Raw genomic sequence first — 26,349 nt, 5'->3', positions numbered from 1 at the left:
ACGGCAAGAATACATGCTGTTTAAACATAAAAACACACACCTCAGTTCAATGAGCACATGGACACATACAGTATATCCACATGTACACACACACACACACACACACACACACACACACATAGACACACACACACACACACACACAGCACAGAGCTATAAATGAGAGTATTCCCACACCTGGGTGCTAACTGACCTGGACTGATCCCATTTAGAGAGAAGTCAGGGGAGGCTTCCAGGAGGAGTTGGAGTGATGATGGAATGAAAGTGGTGATAAACAACTGGAGGGAGGATGGAAAAAAGGAAGCAGTGGAAGACTGAAGTGGGATAACAATGGATTATCTTATCTGTGCAGCCCTGAACACACACACACAGACGTGCCAGTGTGACACTGGGTGTGGGTGACACTGACATATTACACACAGGTTGAATTATGAAGGAGGGGGACAAGCAAATGGAAAGATTTTTTTTCTCAAGCCAGCACAAGATCTACAAATACTCTGTCAATTCTGAAAAGTGTAGTGTTTGTAAAGTGTAGTATAAGCATTTACAGCATATGAAGGAAAGATAATGCATAAACATCTATAAGAAATAGGCAAATATAACATCTATACAGTGATATATAACCTTGCTTGAGGCATTTTTCTAATTAATCTGAACACATAAGGGTGTGCCAAAACGTTTATATTTGGTACATGTAAGACATACTTGAAATATATCTGCTGTAAAAATAGTGTTAAAATTGTTAGTTCACTACATTCATTCATGTGACAGTAGTAGTGTCTTTATCTGAGTATTTTTACATTCAGGACTTGAATTTCAAGTTGTAACATCATTCAGAGATGGCCTTCTCTGAAATAGCCGAATTACTTATTCAGCTATTTCATTAAACTGAATGTGAAAAATCACAGTGGAGCCTGTGATTTGGAGCATTTGAGTGGTAAGTTTATCACTGTTATGTGTTGTACCATACCACATCAGACGTTAAATTAAGCTACAATTTGACCAGGTTAGTTAATCAGTTCCAGGTGTCACATGTTTTGAGGACATCCATTAAGTAGAGACACAAGACAGAAGGGCATCCACGGGGCAAGACAAAGAAATAAAAAAAAAACCCTATAATGATGCTATGAGAAGAGTGTGTTTTAGCTGAGGAAACTTATGAAACCGACTGTTTAAAAGAACTGACAACTTCATATTAGCCAGTGGTGCCAGCCTGTGCTTAGAATATATTAACCTAGTTCCTTTTTCCAACATACAGGCCTAAGCGAAAGACAAATTGTGTCAACAATCAGTGTTATAAAAAGGGCCACTAGATATTGTTCATCTGGGTCCTGTGATTTATGCAGTACATATACAAAGTCACACTATAATCTAAGTACTACCAGTACCAGACAATCCTTGTCACTTCCCTTGGGGCTCGTTCTAACACTCTAGTAATCTACCTGAACCTCCCTCAGGCTTGATACAACGTGTGCTTCTTTAATTTGGAAAAAAAACAGCACCTGTGTGCTTCAGCACACTCCTTCATTACTTTGGTTAATAGGGATCAGGTGTGCCCTGTTGGCCAGCTCAAGTAGCTTCTGCATTCCCACTGTCTCCGTAACACTTTATTGACTGCACAGAATAACATAAGAATTTAAGTGAAAGACAAGAGCCTGGCCTTGCCTCCAGCGATAATAAGCTAAAATTTAACAAAAGGCATTTTATCAGTGGATGTTTATAGGAATCAGCTTCTTGTCTAATGGGAAAAATAGCTTGAGTGGATGAATGTTTTAGATTTTAAACATAACAGCAAAGAGAAACCAAAGTTATGACAATTAGGCATAAACCAACTGGCTAACCAGCAAAGGGGGCAGTTATTGGTCTTAAACATGGGTTTAAGCTCTCAGCTCTGATTCATGTGTATTTAGCTTACACTGGACAAGGGTTCTTGCTTCATGGGTCCCATCTGTCAATTACAGCGACATTCAATGATTTGTCACATACAGAAAAACGATGGCTATGACACCAACCTCGACAGATAAGTCCTTCATGGTGTCAAAGTGATGGATAAGTCAGTGATCCATACAAACATCCAAATACTTTAGAGTGGTTTCTATTTATTTACTATAGCCTTTTGCCCAATAGAAATCCTTTTAGACAGTAGTTTAAATGTCTAATTCCTCCAATAAAAAAAAAACAAAACACTCTCACCCATCACTCTTTTTGATCTAATTATGCACTTATCCCTGGATGGAAGCACAAGAAATAGTTCACAGACAATGTGTACTGATAAAGATCGGTGAAACTTATCAAGTAATCCATACCCAAAGGAACCCTGGCAGCACTTGCGTCAGGGTTAATCCAGAAGGAAAGCCATGAAAGGACTACGATGAGCAGCGTAGGGGCATAAACACCCATCATGTAGAAGCCAACCTGTCGCCTTAGGGTGAAGATAACCTCTACACAAGTGTAGTACCCTGCATGACAATGGAAACAATGGTCACATATCAAAACATGATTTCATCAAAACATAGCTAAGGTAGTTAAGTAGGCATGTGCTTGATGGCACTGGCAGTGCCTTCATGCACATGATTTATGTGTCCCAATTCAGAGAAATGGCACTATATGAAGCCCATGCTCCACCTTACCTTTTCCCATAAAGCATAATTAATTAGAGACAATAGCCAGCAGTAGTTTTAAGATCAATAAGAAAAAATAAAATGTTACGTATTGGTTGAAATGTGGTCTTCAGAGCATCCAGTCCCTTAACTGAAACAGAGCAGGTGAGAGAACTGGCACTTCACTGAACGGTCTATAAAAGCCACATTAGGCATTAGGAGGTAAGGTAAGTTCTTTATGCACTCTACTTCGTCCTTTGGCCAAAGAGAAAAGCAAACTGCAGTAGTGTGCATCATTTGTCATGGAGAAAGCAAAAAGAGAAGACAACAGCCAATAGGCTTTAATATAATTTCACATAACTTTGTTAAAGCTGAGACTTATTTGAGCACTCAAGGTCGCACATCAGAAAATACTGCTTCCTACTGTGAATGTGCCAAATGTGTAGGATGTCTGAACCTGCCCCAAATCCTTTGAGTTATTACTGTTAGAATTGGCACTTCCATTTTCTCTTTTTTTTAAGTGATTTTGCTTGAAAGTACTATATACATTCCTACTAATAACTTATCTATTTTTCAATCACTCATTCCTGTTGGAAGTAAAGCCATCATTAGTAAGCCTGAGGAATAAGAATCCATAAGATTCAGACCTTTTCAGGAGCCTTTTGTTTCTGAATATAGAGCCTAGTTAGTCGGTCTAATGGGATGGTAGAGTGGGTGGGCTGAAGTAATATTTAACTAGCTCAGGGATCTCTGGAGCTTTTATACAGCATATAAGAGCCGCCTGTGTCGCCAAGCAGGCTTGAACCAGTCGTAGACAGAGGTGATCTTTGTGTCTGGCCAGGTAGCCATGGCAACCAGTTAAAAGCCTGACTCATCGCCAGCAGTGTGCCTCCCCAAGTGTGAGAGCATTGAGGTCATACCAGCTCTGTTGGCTGATAGAGATTTTTCCATTTCATTGTGAATTCATTTTGTACTCACATAAGTCTGCATGAGTGTATACCACAGTACCATTACCTTTTTCTTTTTTGCAGTTTTACTTCTTTTATTACAGGATTAGTTATTATTCTTAGTTCGGCAAGCAGCCTGGAAAATGACAACTTTTACAAGCTGTCTGCTACCCTTCACTGGTATTTAGACACATTTAAAAAAGAAAAAACCTCTTAGCAACAATATTCAGTAAGGACCACATAATTGTATATAAGGGTACTGAGGCCTGTAATGCAATTCAATATTTAGGACCAAGAAGGATAACCCAGTAGGTGGTTCACTTCTGGCAGGGCACACTGTCATGATAACTGATGCTGCACACCTAATTTGCTAGCTTCAAACACAGTTCAAGACAGCAGATAAAAACATAAAATCACCACCTGGGGATAAATCTGATTTTTAGAAATAATAAACAATTTTATTATTTCATATTTATATAGTAAATAGCTTTTTTTTTTTTTTTATTCTTCTCATGACAAATGGGAACAAACAGATCTTATCCTGTGTAGTCCTTGTTGTACATTTGGCCATTTGATGATAACATCAGAATTTTTGGTAAAACATACTTAGAAAAAACTTGGTTAACTTCCTTAAGAAACCACCTTCGTGTGATTGTTTAAAATAATAGGCTGTAATGGACATATTGAAGCCAAACAATTAAAAGATTCTTGGAAAACTGAATGTTACCACTGTTATTTTTACTATACTCAGTGCACAACCTATTAGCTACACCTTGCTAGTACTACATTCACCCCACTTTGGCCTTTACAACTGCCTTAAATCTTCATAGCAGAGATTTCTCAAAATCCTGTAAACATTCTTCAGAGATTACTTTTATTCTTATTGTACAAATGGATGAGATTTTCATGGTAAAGTGAAAAATAGATCCAGGACAGAAAAAGCTGCATTATGCCGGTCATACAACTTCAGCTTTTTGCAAGAGTCTGCACAGACAGCATGCTAATGCTAAGCTAGCCAGCATACTAAGAGAAGAGTCATCTGTGTCCTAGTTTGAACAGCGACTTGTGTTGGTGTGTTGGGCCCAGGGAACACATTCACATAAAAAATTAAATACATTTCAATGGGGGTTTTTTTTGTTTGTTTTTTCTATCTTTACATTTTATTTAACCATGAGCAAAACCTTCCCTGTGGTTTGTCTTTTAAAACTCTAAATTACTTTAAACTTGTCAACATTAGGTTTGACTACTGATAACACATCATGAAATAGAAATAATATGAATGAGAGGAGTTTGCACTGTGACAACTCAAAGTCACTCCATGTTTCAAATTACAGCGTGTGCTAATATTATTACTTTGTTTACTTTGAGGAGAGTCAGAGTAACCTTTCAGTCATGACTAAGTAAATTTGTAATATTTCTGAATTTGTCCTAAGTTATCTGATACATCTGTCTGCTCAGTGACTGTGATTTTTGGTGGCTTCCCAAGAGGGAGATAGTCAACAGTTAATGGCAGACATATCCATATGACTATACTTTTAGGTTGAGGATAATTTTCTTTTAAAAAAAAAATTAATATTGCTTAAAACAATGTTCATAGAAAGTCGGAATTTTAGCGCAGATGCCAGCGCAGGGAAAAAAAGTAATTTAGTAGTTCAATATACCCATTCAGACTTCTACTGTACATTTTTACTGTCAGCTGAGCGTAACTACTTTCTTTGGATGGTCAAAACTTTTTAACTTTCTTATCACTTTATATTGTTTCATAACGATGAAAGTACCTGTGCCTGCATAGTATTTGGTGCAGTTTCCATAAGTAATATCTTCTTGTCGGATATCAAACTGTGGCAGAGCAATAGCATCCATTTGCACAGGGTCTCCTGTCTGCCACATAAACTGCAGGTCATCTGTTGTATAACCAACTGGAAATCAGGAGGGCACAGATACAGAGATAGAAAAACAGTCAAACACAACAGATATATATAGTTTAAGCCCACCGTTACCACCCTTCCAATGAACATAACAGTTCAAATGCATGAAGCCATCCAGAATATGATACATCTCAGCAGTCAGGTTTGGCTTTACAGGGTAATGGCTTCAAGTTATGTTGCTTATTTAAGTCTAACTGCTTTGTAAACAAGATGCAGTAAAGACATGTCAAGCTCAATTAGCTATGAGACTCTCACAACAACCCTAAAATATGATGATTTATTCTACTGCACTAAGTGTTCACCACTGGAATTGGCTGCTAAACACAAGCAAAATGCTCTTATTTACCCTAAAACCAACTACTTTACAAAAACAACAACTATATTCCCAACTCATAAATACTGAATGTCTAAAATATCAGCAAGCACATGTGTATACTGATGAGATACTTTAAAGAGTTGTTAATTTAGGAAAACTTACAGCTTTCAAGTTGCATTTTACACCTCTGTGTGTCCATAGGGAATAAGGTCAGATCAAGTGGACAAGAAAGGGTGACGGACAACCTGTCGGAGGAAGAAGATATTTATTTTTTTTCTTTATGGCTGCTTTATTGTATTCATTGCATATATTACTGTATACACTTCACAAGATGAAACTCTAGATTACACTGGAGCCAAGGGTTTAACCCGAAAGGGTTTTTTTTTCTGAGTGATATATTAACATGGAATAAAATGGTACATGCAAACATACAGACAATTCTCTTTGGAGATGAATAAAACCTGGCAGCAATCCCTTTGAAGATTAAGTCTGTACATTCACATTTCTATTGGTTATCCAGTTTTGTGTTACATGGGGGCCTGGAACCTATTCTACTTGTTGTAAGGTAGAAGGCGGGGTACAAATCTGTTTTCCACTAAATCTTGTGCATGTAAACAGTTTTATCTTTTGAGTTTCCAGTTTTACAGTCTTAATTACTGAAGAAAATATATTAAAATAAAGTAAAGAAGGACAGAAAACACAGGCAAATATTTCCAGTATAGACTAAAATATATCAGAGTGAATTTGCAGTACTTCAGGTCATAGACACAAATGATCCATGATTAAATACATTGGCAGCACTACAGGTAATAGTTCTATGCAGCTGGGTCAAAAATTATTTAATGTGCTCAGTCTACAGATGTGTCCACAGCTACATAATATAATTTTGCACTTTTATGTAGTCTAATATTGAGAACACTGAGCAGTCATTTGGTTACTACTAAGGTTGATGCTACATTAATTCAGTCTGAAACTATGCCAAATTAGCCAGGAGATAAGATGTACCACAACGTAAGGAGTGCTCTGACACGTTGATAAATATGTTTTTTTCCTTTCTCACTGGGAGGTTGTTTTGCTCTAAATAGTAGCAAGAGGTGTCTCCTTTTTATTTGACATAAAAGCCATAGTAAAGCCTAAAAAGAACAGTTAGTGTTTTGACACAATATGACAATCTTAATGGTCAATTGTTTCTGTATCCAGGGATACAGCCCTCAAGGCACACACAACCAGGTAATAACTTAGAAGTGGGTATTGATAACTGGTTGAAGTATTGATAAGAAGTGATAAGCCATGATTGCCATGGTTCCCTGTAGTGTGAATGGAAGCGTAGTGAAACTGTGAAGAGACTATTCATGAAGTCAGATGCATCTTTTGAAATGTGTTGGTTTCAGTGGTAAAGCACAACTTTTATTTTGAAGGCCAATGTTCTCCGATTCCAGTTTGTGCCACAATTTTGCAAGTTTTACTACAGGGTGGTGAATTTGCAGATAAGTCGGTTTGTTCCATGGAAAACACAAGTGACCCTGATGATCTGCTGGTGACCAAAGCAGTCACAAAGGGGTATCTTCATTGCAACTGATTTCTCTTAGTAAAATCCAGCAACACCTAAGAACCACTTGCAAACCAGTTAAAGAACACACATTTCTTTCATAGCAAGCAGAGGTTGTCAGGGAATCGCCAGCTTGGGACTGAGGCCTAACATGGTTTACAAATTTCTAAATATTCCACTATGAGGCTGCCATTATGAAGTGATTACTTTTGAAGTCATGTAAGTGTTTACATTCTTTGTTCTATGGCCAATAATAAACTCTAATAGCCTGAAATACAGCTTAATGTATACTGTTTATAGAAAGCTAGATGTAAGGTAACACCCTATTGATCCCTTTCAAATACAAGATTTAATAACTCTAATATCTAGCATATTGGACTCCTTTAGCTAAAAGGCTGCTGAAAAGGCTGTGTCTTCAGTATGGCCGCCCAGCTCCAACAATTGAGTTGTGACTGACTTGACTTCAAGATAGGCAGGGTAACGCTACGCTATCCTTTTTTAAAAATTAGTCTCTAGTTATCAATGCAGGACACAGAACTGACTTTAAGTGCTTTGTAGATGTTTCTAATTAGTACTTAGGCACCAGCCACCGCTTAAGTGCAGTATAAATGGATAACACTCAAACAACCAAATGAGCTCCAGTCTCAATAACTAGATAAGAGAAAACTAGACAGGAAATTTGAATTGCTCTTCCTTCATTCCTTAATTGGAGTCAAATTATTTCAGTTGTTGTATGCTTGTCACCGAATATTTAGAAATGCAAAAAGCCTAACTGCTAGGTAGTAAAACAGAAAGAACACATTTTATATTACTTTCACTAGCTGGGCCCACGTCCTCATTTTAGGTTTGAAAGCGTATTAGTAGATAAAGGTGAATGCCGTGGACGTGAATTGAGCTGGGGTTTAGGGAAGGCCACTGGTGGTGGCTCCCGGACCCAGCAGATCCCTGTGTACTAATTAGAAGTGAAGAAGTTAAAGAATTGAAAAGAGGAGGGAGGGTGAGGAACGTAAACGAGTATTAACAGGTTGTAGAACTGGGGGAAACTACATAGATAAGAATCAGGAGGAGCGTGTTTGGAGGCGCGGTCCCACTCCTGAAATTCTGGTACTTTATCTCCAATTGTTTTAAACTGTAGGGATCACAGGGCTTGACCCCAGATCTAAGTGATAAAACAACCTCATAATTACTTGAAATAAAGATCAGCGAATATGGCAAAAGCATAAATACACCCTGTTTAAGCCATTTAGTAAAAAATATAGAATGCTATATCAATATCATAAGGTATATGTTTTGGTATCATAAATCAATGCTGGTATTGATAAAATATTAGTGAAGATCATTCCTAGACTGTATGAGATCTGTTTGCAGACAGAATCCTTTCTACTTAACTTAAAGTTTTTTTTTCATCAGCTTTAAACTTGAAGATTCATGACTTATGGCCCAAACTAAAATTGAGTGGTACTGTCGAAAGGACTTTTGAATTAAACCAGATACTAAGTCATAGCAAAATTTACAGTAATGCTGCATTTTCCTGGATTATTGCATATCTGATGAAGTGACTATTTTCAACGAATCACATAAGACTGAACGACATTTCAAGTACACTGATTAAAAACAAGTTAAAAAAAAAAGTAAATAAATTACCTCATACTGATTAGGACATCTCCATTACGGAAGATGAAGAGGAGAATATTTTCTTGGGTAACATCATGAAAGTTGGCGCTCTTCTCATTAGCGAAGAACAGGTCGGGTTTCCAGAGACATTTGAACATCTTGGGATCAACAGTGAGAGAATCAGACTTGAAGTCGTCTGGCAGTTTCAGCCTGGGGTCATTCCAGCGCTGCCGCAAGAAGATGTTGACTCTGTAATCCTGTTAAGTGTAACACCAGGCGAGTACAAACACAGTTAATGTTACTTCCATGTAAAGTCAACTGGACACAGTTTGGGTGCTTTCACGGTAAATGATGCCCAAAAGGCAAACTCTCTAAATGGAATAAAATAAAGCATATGCTAATCTTTCTGCTAACATTTTCTGAAGCTTTAAGGGGGATGGTACAAAAAAGTGCATTTTCTGTGGGAATGAATGAGATGCTTTAACAGGGTAACAAAAACATTTTTAAGCCTCCTAAATATGTTTGAATAATGAATAATAACATATAGATTACTTTAAGTGCAGAGTGACAGTTTACATCTGCAACATAATGCCTTTAAAGCGGTCAACACACAAGAAACTGCACAGTCCAAGGGTCAAATGTTATCAACACAGCAACAGCAAGTACCTCATTAGTGCACATATTAGTAAAATGTCCACATTCTTGATGGTGGGAAAGTATCACTGTGAGCTTTGGGACACATCTCTGTGCACACACTGATGGTGGGCCTCAAGCTGTTCTGGGAGCAGGTGAGCTATTAAGCTGAGGTTGAAGACAGATGGTATGTCAAATACAATGGCTGAAATATCAGCTTTGCATGTGTTCAGTCTTGTGTAGGAAATATGCCTTAAACGTATACTCTCCCCTTCTATTTAGTTTTTATTACCTGAAACTATATTATTATTGACATTTTTGTTATTTGACATGGCAGCTTGTTTAAATCTAAAGTAAAGTCAATGAGAAACCATTAGAATTTTTAATAACTCAATTTTAGCATATGTGCATCTACTGCAATTTAAAACATGTTAGTATTTATTACAAGGAAAAAAAACTGCCCATGGCCATTACACTTGCAATACATAAATGATGCAATGTCAAAATTATGGAAGCCCATTTCCGCCACTAAAATTTCGAGTAATCTACGTGAATGACGTCATTTCCTTGTTACCCGGAAGCTGAAGCCTTCAGGTAAAAATGCTACAGCTAAGCTACCGGCAATGTCAAAATACAGCAGTTCAAATGACATAAATAGAATATACGTGTTTATAGACTACACAAATCTGCCAAGTTTGAGCCAATAGAAATTCTGATATGATTGTGACACGTTGCGTGTCACTCACTTCTCACATGGTTTGGCACCTAGCTAGCTGGTGAACATAGATATTGTTATTATTATTTCAGCCAGTGCAGAGATGTCAATTAACGCTGAGCAAAAACAGTTAAATTGTAGATTTTAAGGGTTATTTGTGTCTTTTATGTACCCCAAAACAAATTTTAACTTTACTGAGGAATTTTCCACTGTCCATCAGCATTTATACACTCACTTGCCAAATCATTAGGTACATGTGTTAAATTGCCAGTGTAAATATTTTATCTAATGGCAGCAAGTCAGTGCATTTAGGCATGTAGAGTTAGTCAAAGAAAAAAACTGCTGAAATTCAAACCAAGGATCAGAATGGCAAAGAAAGGAGATTTAAGTGACTCTGAGCCTTTCTAGGTTGTTGTGCTGCTCTGAGTATTTGAAAAACTGCTGGATTTGGATTCTCTCACACAACAATCTCTGGGGTTTACAGAGAACGGTCCAAAACATAGAAAATCTCCAATGAGCTGCAGTTCTCTGGGTAAAAATCCAATGTTGATGCCAGAGGTGAGAGGAGAATGAAAAGACTGTTTTAACCTGATAGGGAGGCAAAAGTAACTCAACCACTATTTAATAACCAAAATATGCAAATACTTGGCAGGGTCGGAGGCAGGGTCAGAATTTGGTATAAACAGTTAAGGAGTGGCCCGTATGATGCATTATTTTCTTTTGAAAGGGGAATCTTGCAATCAAGCTGTTGATATCTTATTTTATAAGATATCATTTCTATACAACCACATTTTAGACACCTGTGTTGAACTAGTCCTTGAGCTACAACATGAATAGCTTCTGGTGGCTCTTCTCTGTCTGAGGGAGACACGGGCCAATTCCCACACCTTTTCCTTCTCTAAAAACTAGACAAGGAAATATATCTTGCTTCTGGCTCACAATCAAGCTGCCAGTACAACATTCGATTCCAGAGAGATTTAAGAACTTTCTATAACCACTGAGGGAAACTAAAGCTGAGAAGCAGTAAAAAAACATATATAACAACAATTTATTCCATCTCCGAAGAAAATTAGTCATTGTTTTCTAAAGATTATAATCATAATGTGAAAATAGGTATGTTAAATATAGTGAGTGTTTGGTAGAGGGAGGTGTGAATAATGAAAGAAGGTTTCCTGAGATCAGATACCCCACAGAGTGAAAAATTGAGGGTAGAGGTGACCAGCTGTCTCTTCCTCCTTCTGCTAGATTTGTTTCAAACCTTCCTCAGGTGTCCAGGGGGAAAAAGGAAGAAAGGAACAAGCTACCCTTTTGAGAGTTGTGCATTTTTCTCTTCCACTTTGTCTTTCTTGGCTCTTGTTCTTGCTTTCTTGATCCTCCCTTTTTGTCTTCGCTGTTATGGTCTCTTTCTTCAGATTATTCTCGCCATTTGCGGTCTTTATTATTCCTTTGCTTTCATCACACTTTGAACCATCACACTTTTTAATTTTATTCCCGCTTCCTCTATCTTATTCTTTTTCACTACTCAATTTCCTCATCCCTGTCTTCCATTATCCATCTTAATGATCTTTGGCCTCCTACTGTCTGATTTAATCTTCCTTCTCCCATCCATTTCACTTTACCTTTGTCTTTCTCTCTCTCTCTCTCTAACATGGTGTCTGTTTTTCACACTTTCCTTCACTAGTCAAAACTTTTTCCTCGAGGTCTTTGTTTTCCTCAGCTCTTTCTTCCTCATTACCCTTCTTCTTTGTTTGTTTCCTCCTGATGTGTTCATTTTCTTCCACCATCTTTGGGTCCTGTGATTTGTAAGGATTTTCCACTTATCATCCTAAGTGGTCTATAATAGAGTGAAACTCTTGACTGGAGTATTTTATAAGCAAATACACACTACCTATCTGCTGCCAATCTTTTCCCCGTGTGGCAGATTTTCAAGCAGTGCCAGCTCCAGGATATATTATCCAAGACTTTGTTCAGAGTGCCATGACTCATAAAAGTGAGCATGATGGAACACTTAACCCTGCTGAACACTGATCATTCTTGGACATTTGGTTGTTTCAATGGCAATACAGCAAGGTCCATAATTTGTTGGACAAAGACGAAGACATTTGTGTAATTTTGTCTCTGTACATCACCACAGTGTATTTTAAATATAACAATAAAAATGTGGTTGCCGTGCAGACTTTAAACTTTAATTGAAGGGGTTTTTACAAAAAAATGTTTAGGAACTAAAACCATTTTTTACATAGTTCACAAAAACTAATTGGAAAATTGAGTAACAAGCAGTTTAATGGCCATGTAAGGCCAGTTTCCTTGATATTTTGTGAAAAATGGAGCAACCAAATGAGAGATGTCAAAAAGATAACTCACAACTTAAACTCCTGAATAAGAAGGTCAGATTAGACTTTGCCAGAATTAAAAGCACCTGCACAGTTTTGACAAAACCTTTGGTTAGATGAAACCAAGACTACGTTTTACCAGAATGATGGGAAGAGAAAAATATAGAGAAGCAACAGCTTACGAGCCAAAGCATACTATATTACCTATCAAACATGGGAAGGCAATTTTATAGCATTGGCATGTATGGCTGCCACTGGAACCGGGCCAATGGGGCTTACTGATGATATGACTGCTGAGTGAGGTAGCAGGATTAATTTTGAAGTGTACAGCTCTATACTCTTTGCAGAGATTTATTCAAATGCTGTGAAACACAGGGCAAACTCTCACAGTGCAAACTAATCATGAGCCGAAGCACACCACAAAAGAAATGCAAGAATTTTTTAAGGCCAAGCAGTGAAAAAATCTTGGATGGGTAAGTCAATTCCACCATCTCAACCAAACAGATCGCTTATCTGATATTTAATACAAAACTAAATGTAGCATTTGGTGATGTCAGTGGGCTCTAGACTTCAAGGGAGTCATTGACTGTAAAGGGTTTTCATCAAAATATTCAAAACTAATCTTATATTTAAAATTATGTAAGTAAGCCTCTGAAAATGGGTGGTTAGGTATAAAAATAACTGTGATCCCTCAACAGTTGATGCAAAAAGTCTGTAAAAGCCCTTGAATTAAAGCTCAAAATCTGCATATAAATCACGTTTGATTTTAAATTCACAGTGTTTGTGTACTGAGGCAAAGTTAAGAAAAATCGATAATCAAATCATCTCTTTGTCAAAATAATGATGGACCTAACTTTAGGTTCTGTAACTAAAATAGGATCAGTTATACAACATTAAATAACAGGACATGGAGAAGGACACTGAAATGCATGTTGGCTGCCACACACATAAATACTGCTAAATTTCTGAAAGAAGGTCATATACATATTACATGTGTCAGCCTTAGAACAACTATAAATTTTACATTTTTATTAATCAACTTTCCATTTGAGTAAAAATGTGATTGTACTTATATGGGAAAAAAAAAGTCAAATTTATCTCACAAAAATGATTTATGAGTGACAATGTGACAAATCATACTAACGCTAAGTGGGAAGAAGGTTTGTTTTTTGTAATAAAGACATCCTGGATTAATTTCTGTAAAACACACATGGAAGAATAAAATAAAACTGTTGATTTTGGTAATTTGTGACATTACACTGTTGAATGATTGGATGTATCACACCAGGTGAACCAGTCTTATTAGAAACTGGGAATTTCCATTTATTGCTTTCTAAGTGATCAAGAGTCAACCCAGCTTCGTCCTTGAGTTTAATCTAGTAATTAGTATTCAAACTGCATTTCTTGATCAGCAATTAAGCCATCAGATAAATGAGGCATGCAAACCCCAGTCTTCATAATGATTCACTGCTAAATGATCTAATACCATCTAGAAAACATGCTCATGAATTCTCCCTAAAACTTGGCCAAAGCAGTTTTCAGCTCTCATTCACTGCTTCTGATTGGCAGAAGTATTGATTACCAATACTGTCAAACTGCAGCAGCAAGTCCTTACCATGGTTGTTTCTTGGATTGAGCCAAAGCTGTTGATGAAAATGTTCACTCTATCCTCCACAGGAATTCCTGGATTTAGAAAGAGAGAGAAAATTGTAATTTTGAAAACTGTATTCCTTGTGTCTAATAACTGCTTCGCCCATGTCTCAAAGCAAAGCAGTTATCAAGTACTGCTCCTGCAGTTTACAATACATTTGTTCTGTAAATCCATGTAAATGCATTCCTAAACCATACATATTGTACCTAGTGATTTAATTGATTATATTAATGGTCAGGTTTTGTGAAAGGCCCAGCATTGCAAAATAATAAAAATCCCTTCTCAAAATCATCCCATCTTCTTGCCAAGCTCACGCTGTAAACATTTACTGTATATTGGCACCCCTCCCCACTCATCCTTTTGCATAAACTAATAAAACTGTTGATGAATGCAGACCGCTCACCCTGCTTTGAATAAATTATTTCCTTTGATCTGTTTACTTGAGGCTCACAAGTTTCACTGGATAAATTCTACCATGCAGGTCACAAAATTAATGCACAAGTTATGGCGTGTTATAGAGCTCACATCTTTGTTGCATTAATGTAACAAATCAAACATTAACTTGAATCAATATTCAAAGGTAATGCTGCTATTACTATATTCTATTATTCTATAGGGCCCATAAAAGCAGCTTGCCATGTTACAGCGAAGTAATGCATAAGGCATAGTTTAGTTCTTAATTTGGGAGATTATGATATGGATGCTAATGGATGAGGATTTCAGGCCACCCTGAAATGGAGAGCAGATGTTTGGCTGCTGGACCAGTCGGAGGGAGTGAGGGAGAATGCTAAGTCGGCTCACTACACATCAAACATTAAGTCCCAGATACAGCTCCTGGTGCCAAGTGCCAGAGCAAGGAAACTACAGATCCACCTGAAGACTGGGGAGACGATCAGTCAGACAAAGAGGCCACCAGCCACCTCTTTGTTATTTTCATGGCTGTTTCTGTGAGACAAACATAGTACTCCCAGCAGTGTGATGTGTACAGTACACTATAAACACTGACGATGGATGGTTTTTGGGCTTTGAAAAATGAAAAATGAAAAAGAAATGACTGTACAAAGGTAACAGATGAAGCATGCTTCCACTTCAAAATCAAATTTTTACTTGTGCATTTGTCTGTAAGCTAGCTTTAGCAATTTTGATTAATCTGATTCCTAACCTTAGACAGATTTTAGAAATATCAACTTGTCCTATGCACGAGTGTCTATTAAAATCTGTCCATGCAGCAGTATCGGCAAGAAGTCAACCCAGGAACACAAGCCTTCTGTAACTGTTTAAGCACAAGTTACATTTGCAAGGGAATGCATTTTGATTAATGCCTCCACATTCCTACCTCCAGCATTAAACTCTTAGAAGAAATCTGGAGGTACACATGCACGTGTTTCTTTAATTAGCATGACAGCACTGCAGCTAGAATGTAAATTAAAAACGAGACAGAAACAGATAAAGAGCAGAAAACCTGCCTTTGAAGTTGGGCCTTATTCTGGGATCATAGGTGATCAGTAACCTGTTCAAGATGTTGCTGGTTGAATTTGCAGGGACCCGGGCCAGATCCTCAGATGACAGCTGTCTGCAAATAAAAAGACAGAGAGAGAACTTGAGGCACGATTACATTAGCAGGTCAAATTCCTGGCAGATGAACAGACAAAGTGCACAGTGCACTCACTTCTACTCTGTATACTCTTTGATTAAACTATAACCTGGGAGAGCTACCAGTCTGGGATTAAATTGGCTTTTAAGATTTGGACCACCAAGGAACTGTTAGACTGAGACAATGTTTAGAAATGAAATGTGCTGCTATTATGGGATGTTTCCAGATTATGACTGAGGAAGTTGACAAGATCCCTTGGGCTAATGGAAGACTCTTCTCAACATGCTGAATTTTGAAATATTTGCAGTGTTCATCATCTCAACATGTTTTCATACAAATATATGTTATTGAGCAGTAAACACAGGGCAGTTTAAGTTGTACTGACATTTAATCATCCATAAATAAAACATTTGGGTATGTGAAAAATTCTAAAGGATGCAAAAATATTTCATTTTAAAATCATTCAAGGGTTTTTTAAGATAAATGAGTGAAACGCTTGATCAAAGCACATATTATACTATCTTTATAAAAACAGCACTAGTTCAGTAAGCAAGCCAATAAGTAACCCACTGAAATGATTTTCCCCTGAATGAATCAATCTGCCGCACAGGTGACAAGTATAAATGACTTGTCAAGACAAATAATCTGTTTTTGTGCTATGTAGTTCTTTTTGTTTAAGTCTACTTCAAATGTTCCTACAAAATTGAAAAAACTTAACAGTGCTTGGTAAAAATATCACCAACAACATGACGACAATCAGTCAAACATCATTTGTTTTCATGTGCTTGACTAATGAAAAATACAGTGGGACAGAGAGAAAAGGACGAGGAGGGGATCTGGCAAGAGAGAAAGGGGAAACAAAAATCCTCCTCCTGGGTGGCAATGAATGCTTCTGCCAAAGAATTCCCCCTTCTCAATACATATTATTATGTAAACCTTATCATGCACTGAGGATGGGCTAAAGTGCTACACAAGAATGCTGCGCAGTGTGTATATGTTCAGCGGTTCCCCTGATCAAAGTAAAACCCAATTCCCATCCGCTAAACCGCTTTTTTTCCTCCTCTTTTTTTAAGAGACCTTCCTGACAATCTCAAGCACAAGAGCTAAACTGGAACCAAGTGCTTTAGTTGATCCGCAAAGGCATCTGCAGCATTAAACACAAAGCATGTCATACAGCTTCCACTTGCCAATTTTCTACATCAAACAGTTTATCCCACATTTCAAGACTTCATTGTAGAGACATTTGTTACCATTTAAGGAAGAAGATAGCGCAGCTCTACATTACACTTAACTCAGCGTGCAGGACACAATTACGTCACATTCCTTTTGTGATCTACAGTATTTACATCTATAGTTTAAACCATAACCTGAGAATCACCTTTTGGCATGCACTGAAGAGGCAATGACAACCTGAGATCTATTTATGTGTATGGTGGAGAGACTGAAAAGTAAGATCCATTAGGTGTAAAATAGACAAAGTCCGCCATGCTTCAGCTCCATGCTGAACTGACAACATTGGTCAGGGTTTTTCCTACAAAGGGTAATTGTTGTCCACCCCTAAGATGTTTTACACCCAAATAGAAATGAGGCACTGTAATAGCCATTCATCCATTTTCTTAACTGCCTAGCCTAATTACAGTCATTGAGGTGGGAGCACCTGGTGAAAACCCACACAGGCACAGGAGAACATTAAAACTCCATGTCCTGGCCAGCAGTTTCAAACCCAGAACCGTCTAGCTTTGAGCTGCTGGTGCTATTCAATGCACCTTCGTAATATGATTTTTCAAACCTACGTTCCAAATTGTTCTGCTATTAGGATAACAACCATTTTACTATCTGTACCCACATACTCATTTTAGGTTTGGCAACATTTTTAGTAGATAAAGGCAGATGGCTTAAACATGAATTGAGATGCGGTATTCAGCTAATTTATCTCCAATTTATTTACCAAATGGTCAGAAATATGCTTCAGAACTAAAATAAATAAAGGCAAGTTTGTGTTTTTAATAGATTTAATAGACCAACACTATAATATATGTATATAGAAAATGTTTTATATGAGGTATAGCCTCCTCTACAAAGGACAGTAGTTCCCCATCTGTCTATTGGCTCCACAAGTGTCCCGATCTGCTGAGGAACTGCTCTCCATTCCTAGATGAGTGCACCATACATTTTGTAATGGTCACTGGCCATGGCTGCCTCAGATGAACATGATGACTAAGTCCTTCCTGACCATTTTCAGTGGAGAAAAATCATATAAATGGTACCCAAGGAAGTCTCTGCATACGCTCCTGATCCAAAAAGTAGAGGCGGGCACCGTCCTGACAAACGGTGCCTGCCTCAGCACAGAGCAGGGTGTTTCCATAAGAATCTCTGACTAGTCAAATTTCCACCAAGAACAGTTAGATCCGAAGACGCTCTCATGGACATGTAAGGCTGAAGAAACATCATTAGCAAGAGCTAATGCTGACTGACTGAAGCCAATCAAGCAGAACCAAATTCTACTCATAGAAAATGTTTAGGTTTTCTAAGAGATTAAAGTGAATGGATTTAAAACAGAGATTGCAAACAAATTTCACAACAACAAAACTTACTTCTTTATTCGACTTGTATACAAGAAAAACGTATGCATTACTGTGTATAGAGCCATCAAGCTAACATGCCTAGTCAATACGCCAGAGGCCAATATGACACAGCACGATGTTGTTTATTCCACACGGTACTTACGATGGACAGTAAACATGCTTCCCTTTCTTCTTTCCTTTCTTTGCTCCTTTTTCTTTGGCAAATCCTCCGTCTAAGCAAAGAAAGAGAACTAGGAGAATAATGGCGAACTTCCTTGTGCCCATTCTGAACCTGTGTAAAAGAAAAATAATAATAATAAAAATTGTGAATAAAATGACCATATAAAATAAAAATGGAGGGACAAGAACAAAAGAAATGATTTGGAATTGTGAATCCAATGATTTTTTTTTCACATTCCACAAATTCAGCTGTTATGTGACAGTAATTCTATGGCTTCCTTGTTGGCTAGAGCTTAAAGCTTCAGAGCTTGTTGTTTCCTGAACACTGCAACTTTGCCCCTTACTCTTTTTAACATCATCGATTCATATTTCCTCTAGATGCATGTCACATACAGTAAATGTCTGAAATACAGATGAATCAGTCTGACAAGGTTTAATAAAGCAGAGCAAGTTCAAGCATAAATTCAATCACTGAAGCATTGCACCTGAATAACAATGGTCATTGAGGACTCGTCAGCTGAATGTGACCTTTAAAGGATAGCTGAAATAAATATCGCCTACAATATCCTTCAGTTTAGTCCAGAACTTACATCAAAAAGGCTCAATAGGACTTTTTTCTAAATGTATTTTTTAGATTTCAACAATCATGTTTAGATTTCTAACCCTTGGAGTGTTATGACCAACACTCCCTATTGGTCAGTCATTTCTTACAACATAATACTAAAGTGAAGGCAACTAACAGATAATATGGTCCTGTGTATTTACAGTAACAAAACTATACAAATGCACACTTACACAAACACACAGAGCATTTTTGCATTTCTTGATAGAGGCCATTAATCATCTTGCAACCACAGTACCTGTGTGATTCATTGTCCATCTAGAAGTGTTGCCCTTTCATTGCATTGGGATACTGAGACCAACAGCAAGGCAGCAACACCAGCTTACAAACACACACTCATCCAAACATATATCTTGTGTATTAACTGAGGCCGTCTAGACAGAAATACTCTCTGTCTGTCTCTCTCTCCTTGTCTCACTGCCTTGACCCAGCAACTCCCTGTCTACTCCTTGCCTTCACATCGATCATCATCTTCCTCAACAGAAATCCTTTCCTGAGTGCACTGAGAACTGTACAGAGTGCAATGCCTTTTGGCTCCATGCAAACAAGTTGCCCAAACAAAGACAACATTGGTTTATCGATTTGGAAAATTCCTGAAAACCAGAGGGCTGGATACTACTCGCCTGGCCAGCATAATGTCAAAGCTAATCCACACGTCTCAGATGGCAACAGCTGGAGCAGTGTCAAATGTTGGACTTCACAACTCAACCACATTTCTGAGAAATAATTTCTTATGCAACCTACAAATTCTCTATGCAATCTTCCCTGTTAGAGCCAATCTATAGAGAAATAGACCGCTGACTACAGTAACAGATGATCCAACAGACCTGGAACCACTGACGCCTAAAAGCCGGGTTTGCCTCCTGGACTTTTCAGAAAGGAAGACTCATACTCCCGCCGCCGTTGGAAGCAAGTGCAATATCTTGCTGACTTGTTTTGGAAGAGGTGGGTGCGCGAGTATTTGCCTATGCTTCAAGAGCGTCAAAAGTGGACTCAGGTCAGAAGAAATGTAACTGTGGGGGACATTGTAATGGTGGTCGACGAGTCAGCGCCAAGAAGCTCGTGGATGTTGGGGAGAGTTCTTCGTGTATTCCAGATGCTAAGGGTCTGGTGCGGCGTGTGATCATCAAGACAAAGACTAACACCTTAGAAAGACCCATTGACAAGCTATGCTTGATCTGTGAGAATGTCATGTAACTTGGAATGAGAAAATACAGTATATGTTCTGATCGGTTACAGGTTTTGTGAAAGATAATTTGAATGACCATGTGTGATACAGGAAGTGTTAATGTTATTTGGCTCTTTTGTAAGTGTTCGCTAATTGTCAGTCTTCACGCCCTCCAATTAGGGGGCTGGAAATGTTAGAGCCAATCTATAGAGAAATATTTTTGATACTGTTTCAGTTATTATGTTACATGCTGCACGTTTAATTTGTGTCGGGTAAGAAAACATTACAGCGCATGTGTGGTAGCAGGTTAGAGTGAGCCAGGACGGCAATGGAAATGTGCGCTGTAGCAGCAAATAGTTTTTTGACCGTGACATCTTTTGTTTGTATGTACGAGTCAGAAATAAATCTGAACAGCTCACATTAAGAAGTGGAAGAATTATTTTTTCGAAGCTTGGGACAGAAATTCGCCACTACATTCCCCTTTGCATTTCTGTAGGTGAAATCTCAGCTTCTTTCCACATTCTACCTGATAAGGAGAAGGATGAAGCAGAGGCATGTATACAACTAGTATGCATCGCACTGTAGCGAATAAAAGAGTCTGAATACCAAATAAGACATATTTGAAATTCTTGATAGTGCTGAACATTATCGCACTGGTTCATAATATTTGTTGGGATTGTGAAAGCTTAATCCTTATGCATGTGTCTTCTTATCATAGTTGCATTATTTTGTCTTCTTTTGAAGCGTGCACCTATACAACTTGAAGAGAGAAGTTAGTGATCTGCTTTTGTCAAAATATATCTATTTTGACATCTCTTTTGGGTCCCAGTCCCAAAGTGGAGCTCAGAGAAGCCAGTCGATATATAATTGTGTACAATCAAAATTAAAAAACAAAACAAAACCCTCAATCACGCGTCCACCCAACTGATATTAAAGCATAAATATGAGTTCAGCTGAAACTATAACTCGACCTTGGCACTGTCTGACTCATCTGTGTGCCACCACTGAAGAACATTGCCCTAGCTCTGTTTTACTAGGGGCAAAGTTAAAACGGCAGAGGCTTTGTCATGCAACGGCTGACAGTGACTCAAGCGGGCTACATGGTTTGCCCTACGGGTCATGGGATAATAAACAATTAAAGCCAATCTGCCACTAGAGCACAGTGTCTTTTTTTTTTAAGATTCTGGACATTAAACAAAACACCTAAAATTATTTCTGCCGGGAAGAGGGTTTACATTTAGGTAAATAAACGAATACTTATTTATTATATTAATGTTGATGATATAACAGTCCGGCCATGTCATTTGGTGGAACTGAGATATGTATATAAGTATAGGTCATATTCCTGGTAATATCACCACTTAAAACTAGATTATTTATTACTGCTTAATCCAATAATCCACGAGGAAAGGCCTCAGATGTATTCAAGAAAAATACTGAAATGGAACCAAAGAAAAATAAATCCGCACACTGCCGGTGCTCTCACAACCTGTGGCTGCACGTCGCATTCGGTCTCTTTCTAACAACAGAAAAGTAAGTAAGAGAGGCTGACACTCGCCCGAAGCCTGAGCATCAGAAGAGCAGAGGATACAGCGACCACCATGACGGGGGTGGGTGGGGGATGCAGAAAGAAGATGCCAACACATATGAACACGAGCATGCGATTTCACTACATGCGAGCGCACGCTATGAACATAAATAACACAAAGTCATCTCTCGCGAAACACGGTACGCAGTTCTGCTTACCGTTTGGCTTTGTCACCTGTCAATTCCTCAGAAATCTCGATCCACTCAAGCTGACTGTGAAAACAGTGGTTAACAGAGCTTCCACGACCATTCGCTCCCTTTCTTTTCCATTCTGTTTCCGTCTTCCTGCACTGAAGCGATTAGTTCAATTGGTTTGAGGGGAAAAGTTACATCTCGGCAAATTGCCAATTTTTTTTTTGTTGTTGTTTTGGTTTCCGAGCCCGTTTGTTGTTATTTTTAAATCAACGTGTATATGGCTGCTGCCCTTTCGCCTTAGCTTGGGATGCCCAAGATGGAGGCTTGCGTGTACCTGTCATGCAACATGCGCAGTAGCGGCTGCACAGAACTGGAGAGCATCATTCCCATCAGCACCACGGACAGCCGCTCCCCGCCTCCACATCCACAGCCGCTGCTAGACGGAGACGTGACGGCAGGAAATAAAAGCTCTCTTTCACGGGATAGACGCAAACGCATCACTACTTATGGCTGGGACTGAGTGGTATTTAGCAGCAGATGGATGAAAATAGAGAGCGCTTTATTAGAAATTATGAATCCAATAAGATACTCAAGCTTCTATTTCTATGTATTATGTAGTAATAGACTGTGTGGTAATCATGTGCCGTAGTATGACCTAGACTATTTTAGATGTGAGATAAAAAGCTGATTTTTTGTATATGTGAAAATGTGACTCATTAAATCAGTGACAAAGAAGATAAAACAATATAGTATGTGTTTCTATCATCCAGATAAAAATGATGACTGCTTTAATTGCATAATGCAGAAGTCTCAAACATATTTTAGTTTGTAGGACACAGAGCAATCTGATCTCACGTATTTTGGTGTAAAGAATCACAAACTCATTCTGAAGATGTTCATATTTCATAAACATTTACATTCCCGTCTTCCACATCCTCAGCTGCTGCTAATGTACACAACAGACGCCATACAGCCTTATATATTTTGAGTAAAATTTTCATTATTTCCACATTAAGGCAGCCCACTGTCGATGCAAAAAGTATCACCACAATGAAATGCATTGGCACAGCTTCTTGGCTTAACCATCTTTGGTGTGATATAGCAGACCACTGGTGATGTCAAGACGTCAGAGTTGAATGTAATTCAGAACTCTGGCTCAGTGTTGACAGAAAATCTTATGACTTTTGGTCTCAGTGTCCCCGTGCAATGAAAGGGCCTTTTTTGTGCGTGTGTGCGCCTGTGTGTGTGTCTTCAACAACTGTACTGTACTGCGAAACATCTTGAGCCACCCCTCATCTCTTTATATTTTTGGGGAAAATGGGAAATTGATGCAGCAATTTATTGAAACATGTGCAATCACACATGGAAATACAGCACAGAAGGCAAAAACAGAGTTTGTGCAAATTTAACAAGCTCGAAAGTAAATATTTGGTATGACCACTTTTATTCTTCAACACAACCTATACTCTGTTAGGAAGGCTCCCTTGTAATTTCTTTCATTTGTCTTTGGGAATAGTTTTCCAAGCTTCTTGAAGGACATTAAAAGCACTACTTATGATGTTGGCTGCCTTTTTTGGGGAAGGGGGTTCCATGCAGGTATGCTTTTACCGCACTAGCAGTATGTTTGGAATCTATGGATATGTTTGTGATAGGCTGTTAGTAATAAAGTGTGGTTCTGGTTCATCCTTCAAGTGAGGTGCATTTTCTTTGTTACACAAATGTTTCATAGGTCAGTGTTAAGTGGTTGAACAGAATAAATAAATACATAGATACATTAATCTTATGAAAATCCTCGGGTACAAGGACTAGACTGAAAATGACTGATAAGATGGTCAATGTCACAAAAAACTTTGGAAGACCTTGAAAACTATGGAGAACTATTACTTAAGACCACTTTAATAATTGCAAGTCTGACTCTTTGGAAGCAAAGTGTTAAAAAAATGGTTTCACGGCTCAAGACTTTTGCACAGTACTGTATGTATTTACACTTAGATCCACCACTGAACTACAAAAATGCTTTGTTTTTATACATGTCTTAGATTGTCACACAGTTTTCATTGGAAGATGGGGAAGGGAACTTAGAAAAATGGAAACTTGAACATCTGCGAGTTCATATTGGCTAAACTGTGTCTCCTAATGGGAGTGTGATGCACTATAAAGTTACTAAAAGCCCCAGAACAACTATTTAATGGACTTCTGGTTCTCAAATGTTGTTATATCTAAATTCAACAATTTGGATTTACCTGCTACATCTGTGCTGTCAGCTTGTTTGTTAAAACACATTTAAGATTTATGGCAGGATGAAATGTCTTTTTCCTTTTGCTGTGGAGTAATTGCTGTTTATATCCAGATTGAACACCTGAAAAAATAAATGAAACGGAGAATGGGTATATTAATGAATGCAGATCTTAAATCATAACCATTGACTGTGACAGAGTCACCATTAATTTTTAAATTCAGTCAAAAAGCTATTGTACGTAAAGTCATTTTATGGATCATATATAAGACTTTTTACATGTTTTTTGTTGAGCTTTCCGCTGGTTGTAAATAAATATTAATCTAAAAATGTCTGATGGTACGGCCTTTTGTATATGTCTGTGAAAGAAAAATGCTTAGCGTGACTATAATATCCTCAACATCTAAAATCTAAGAATTTTCATTCCAAACACAAGTACTGTAAAGTATGTTTAGGCGGGTTACTGTACCTGCCAGTCACTTTAAGGATTTTATTTTTTTAAAGAATTTAATGAAAAGCAGAAAAAACTGAACACTGACAGTATAATGGCAGGGTGTTATTAAATGTTAAGGATTAAAACAATGAATAGTTGAGCCATAGTTTCCACGTTTAATTTTTATTTATTGAAATGGTTCATGTAAAGTTGTTGTTGACTATTGCAAAGAAATCTGTCTTTAAAAATAGGTTTTTGCCAGAGGTGTCTTCCTGTTAAAAGGGAGTTTTTTTCTTCCCACTGTCGCCAGAGTGCTTGCTCATAGGGGGTCAAATGATTGTTAGGTTCTCTTTGTAAGTATTATTGTAGGGCCTACCTTACAATATAAAGTCCCTTGAGGTGGTTGTGATTTGGCGCTATGTAAATAAAATTGAATTGAACTGAATTGAATAGGTCACAAAATAACTGATAATCTGGTGGATGATAAAGAGCGCTTCCTATTTACCTTTCATGTCTGCACAGATTTGAATGTTTTTCTAAGAAAAAACCCACATACATTAAGAGGGAAGGTAACAGTAAGTTTGATTTTTTATTTTTATTTTTTGTTGTTGTTGTTCTTTAAATAGAAAAAAAGAAAAATCCACTGAGCTGATTTTCCCCACAGTTTTGAGCCATATCTCATGCATCATTGTGTCAAACAACTTGTGCGGTCTCCCCAAAGATGATCCCCGTGGTATGATCTTGATTGACAAGGCATTCCATTTGCATACACAAATTAATCAGTACCATATGCATAGAGATTAATGATTTATGTCACAGGGCAAAGCTCTGGTGTTACAATAAAGAGGCAGCCATTCAAGCACAAGGATTCTTCTGTGTTGTTTAGAAAAATGTTCGCTAGCCAGCTGGCTATGAGCCACGAGTGTGATGGACAATCCTATGCCATTCCAGAAATATGTCAGGCTGGATTGAAACAATCTACTGTGGTATAATACAACCTGGCATGAAAACCACATTTCTGCTACCACTGCAGCCCTGAAGAGTTATATGTGTTGTCACATCAAAAAGGAGTTTTTGACAGATCAAGAGACAAAGAAGTGTTACTACTAAGCAGCTTTATTTGTTTATTTATTTACTGTGTGCTGCTTAGTAACATGTTTGTTTTCATCTCAGAAGGATGGATCATTCTTTAACTAAACCCAGAGTAGCTTTGCTGACAGCACTTTAATTCAATGATGATGTAAATTTTTTGGAAGACGAACGGGTACATGTCATAGGAGCTGAGATAAGAGCAGTGAAAATGAATAAAAACTTCATGTAAATCATGAAGGATGGAGATAAAACAATATTTATTGCAAAATACAATACATCAGTTTCTGAAGAACATGTGATCTTTCTATTAAGGTGACTGCTGTCAAAATTACAGCTACAGACATTTTCCTATTTTACTATGTACAAGTAAAATATATTTCAAACTATATGAAGGTCTGCAACATGTTCATTAGTACATTCAAAAGGTAGTACACTGACACATACGAGGATTA

At 37.8% G+C, this 26,349-nt stretch overlaps 1 protein-coding gene across 2 annotated transcripts in view; it reads right to left on the bottom strand.

The window, feature by feature from the left end:
- glrbb (glycine receptor, beta b) overlaps positions 1-22,828 on the bottom strand; it is a 29,500-nt gene extending 6,672 nt beyond the window's left edge. The window contains exons 1-9 of one of the 2 annotated variants that reach the window (XM_082503005.1): positions 22,161-22,828; positions 18,608-18,736; positions 15,753-15,859; positions 14,251-14,318; positions 8,985-9,211; positions 5,954-6,036; positions 5,326-5,466; positions 2,307-2,459; positions 194-278 (exon numbers count right to left, since the gene is read on the bottom strand). In XM_082503005.1, the coding sequence (XP_082359131.1) occupies positions 220-278; positions 2,307-2,459; positions 5,326-5,466; positions 5,954-6,036; positions 8,985-9,211; positions 14,251-14,318; positions 15,753-15,859; positions 18,608-18,729 (960 nt within the window). In that variant the 5' untranslated portion in view covers positions 18,730-18,736; positions 22,161-22,828 and the 3' untranslated portion in view covers positions 194-219. The remainder of the gene's footprint in view (positions 1-193; positions 279-2,306; positions 2,460-5,325; positions 5,467-5,953; positions 6,037-8,984; positions 9,212-14,250; positions 14,319-15,752; positions 15,860-18,607; positions 18,737-22,160) is intronic. The other variant, XM_082503004.1, reaches the window with a different exon arrangement.
- Positions 22,829-26,349: the final 3,521 nt, after the last annotated feature.

The sequence above is a fragment of the Aulonocara stuartgranti genome, assembly GCF_965226115.1.
Source record: "Aulonocara stuartgranti genome assembly, chromosome: 2".
NCBI classification, from domain to species: Eukaryota; Metazoa; Chordata; class Actinopteri; order Cichliformes; family Cichlidae; genus Aulonocara; species Aulonocara stuartgranti.
This window is presented reverse-complemented; position numbering and strand designations above follow the sequence as displayed.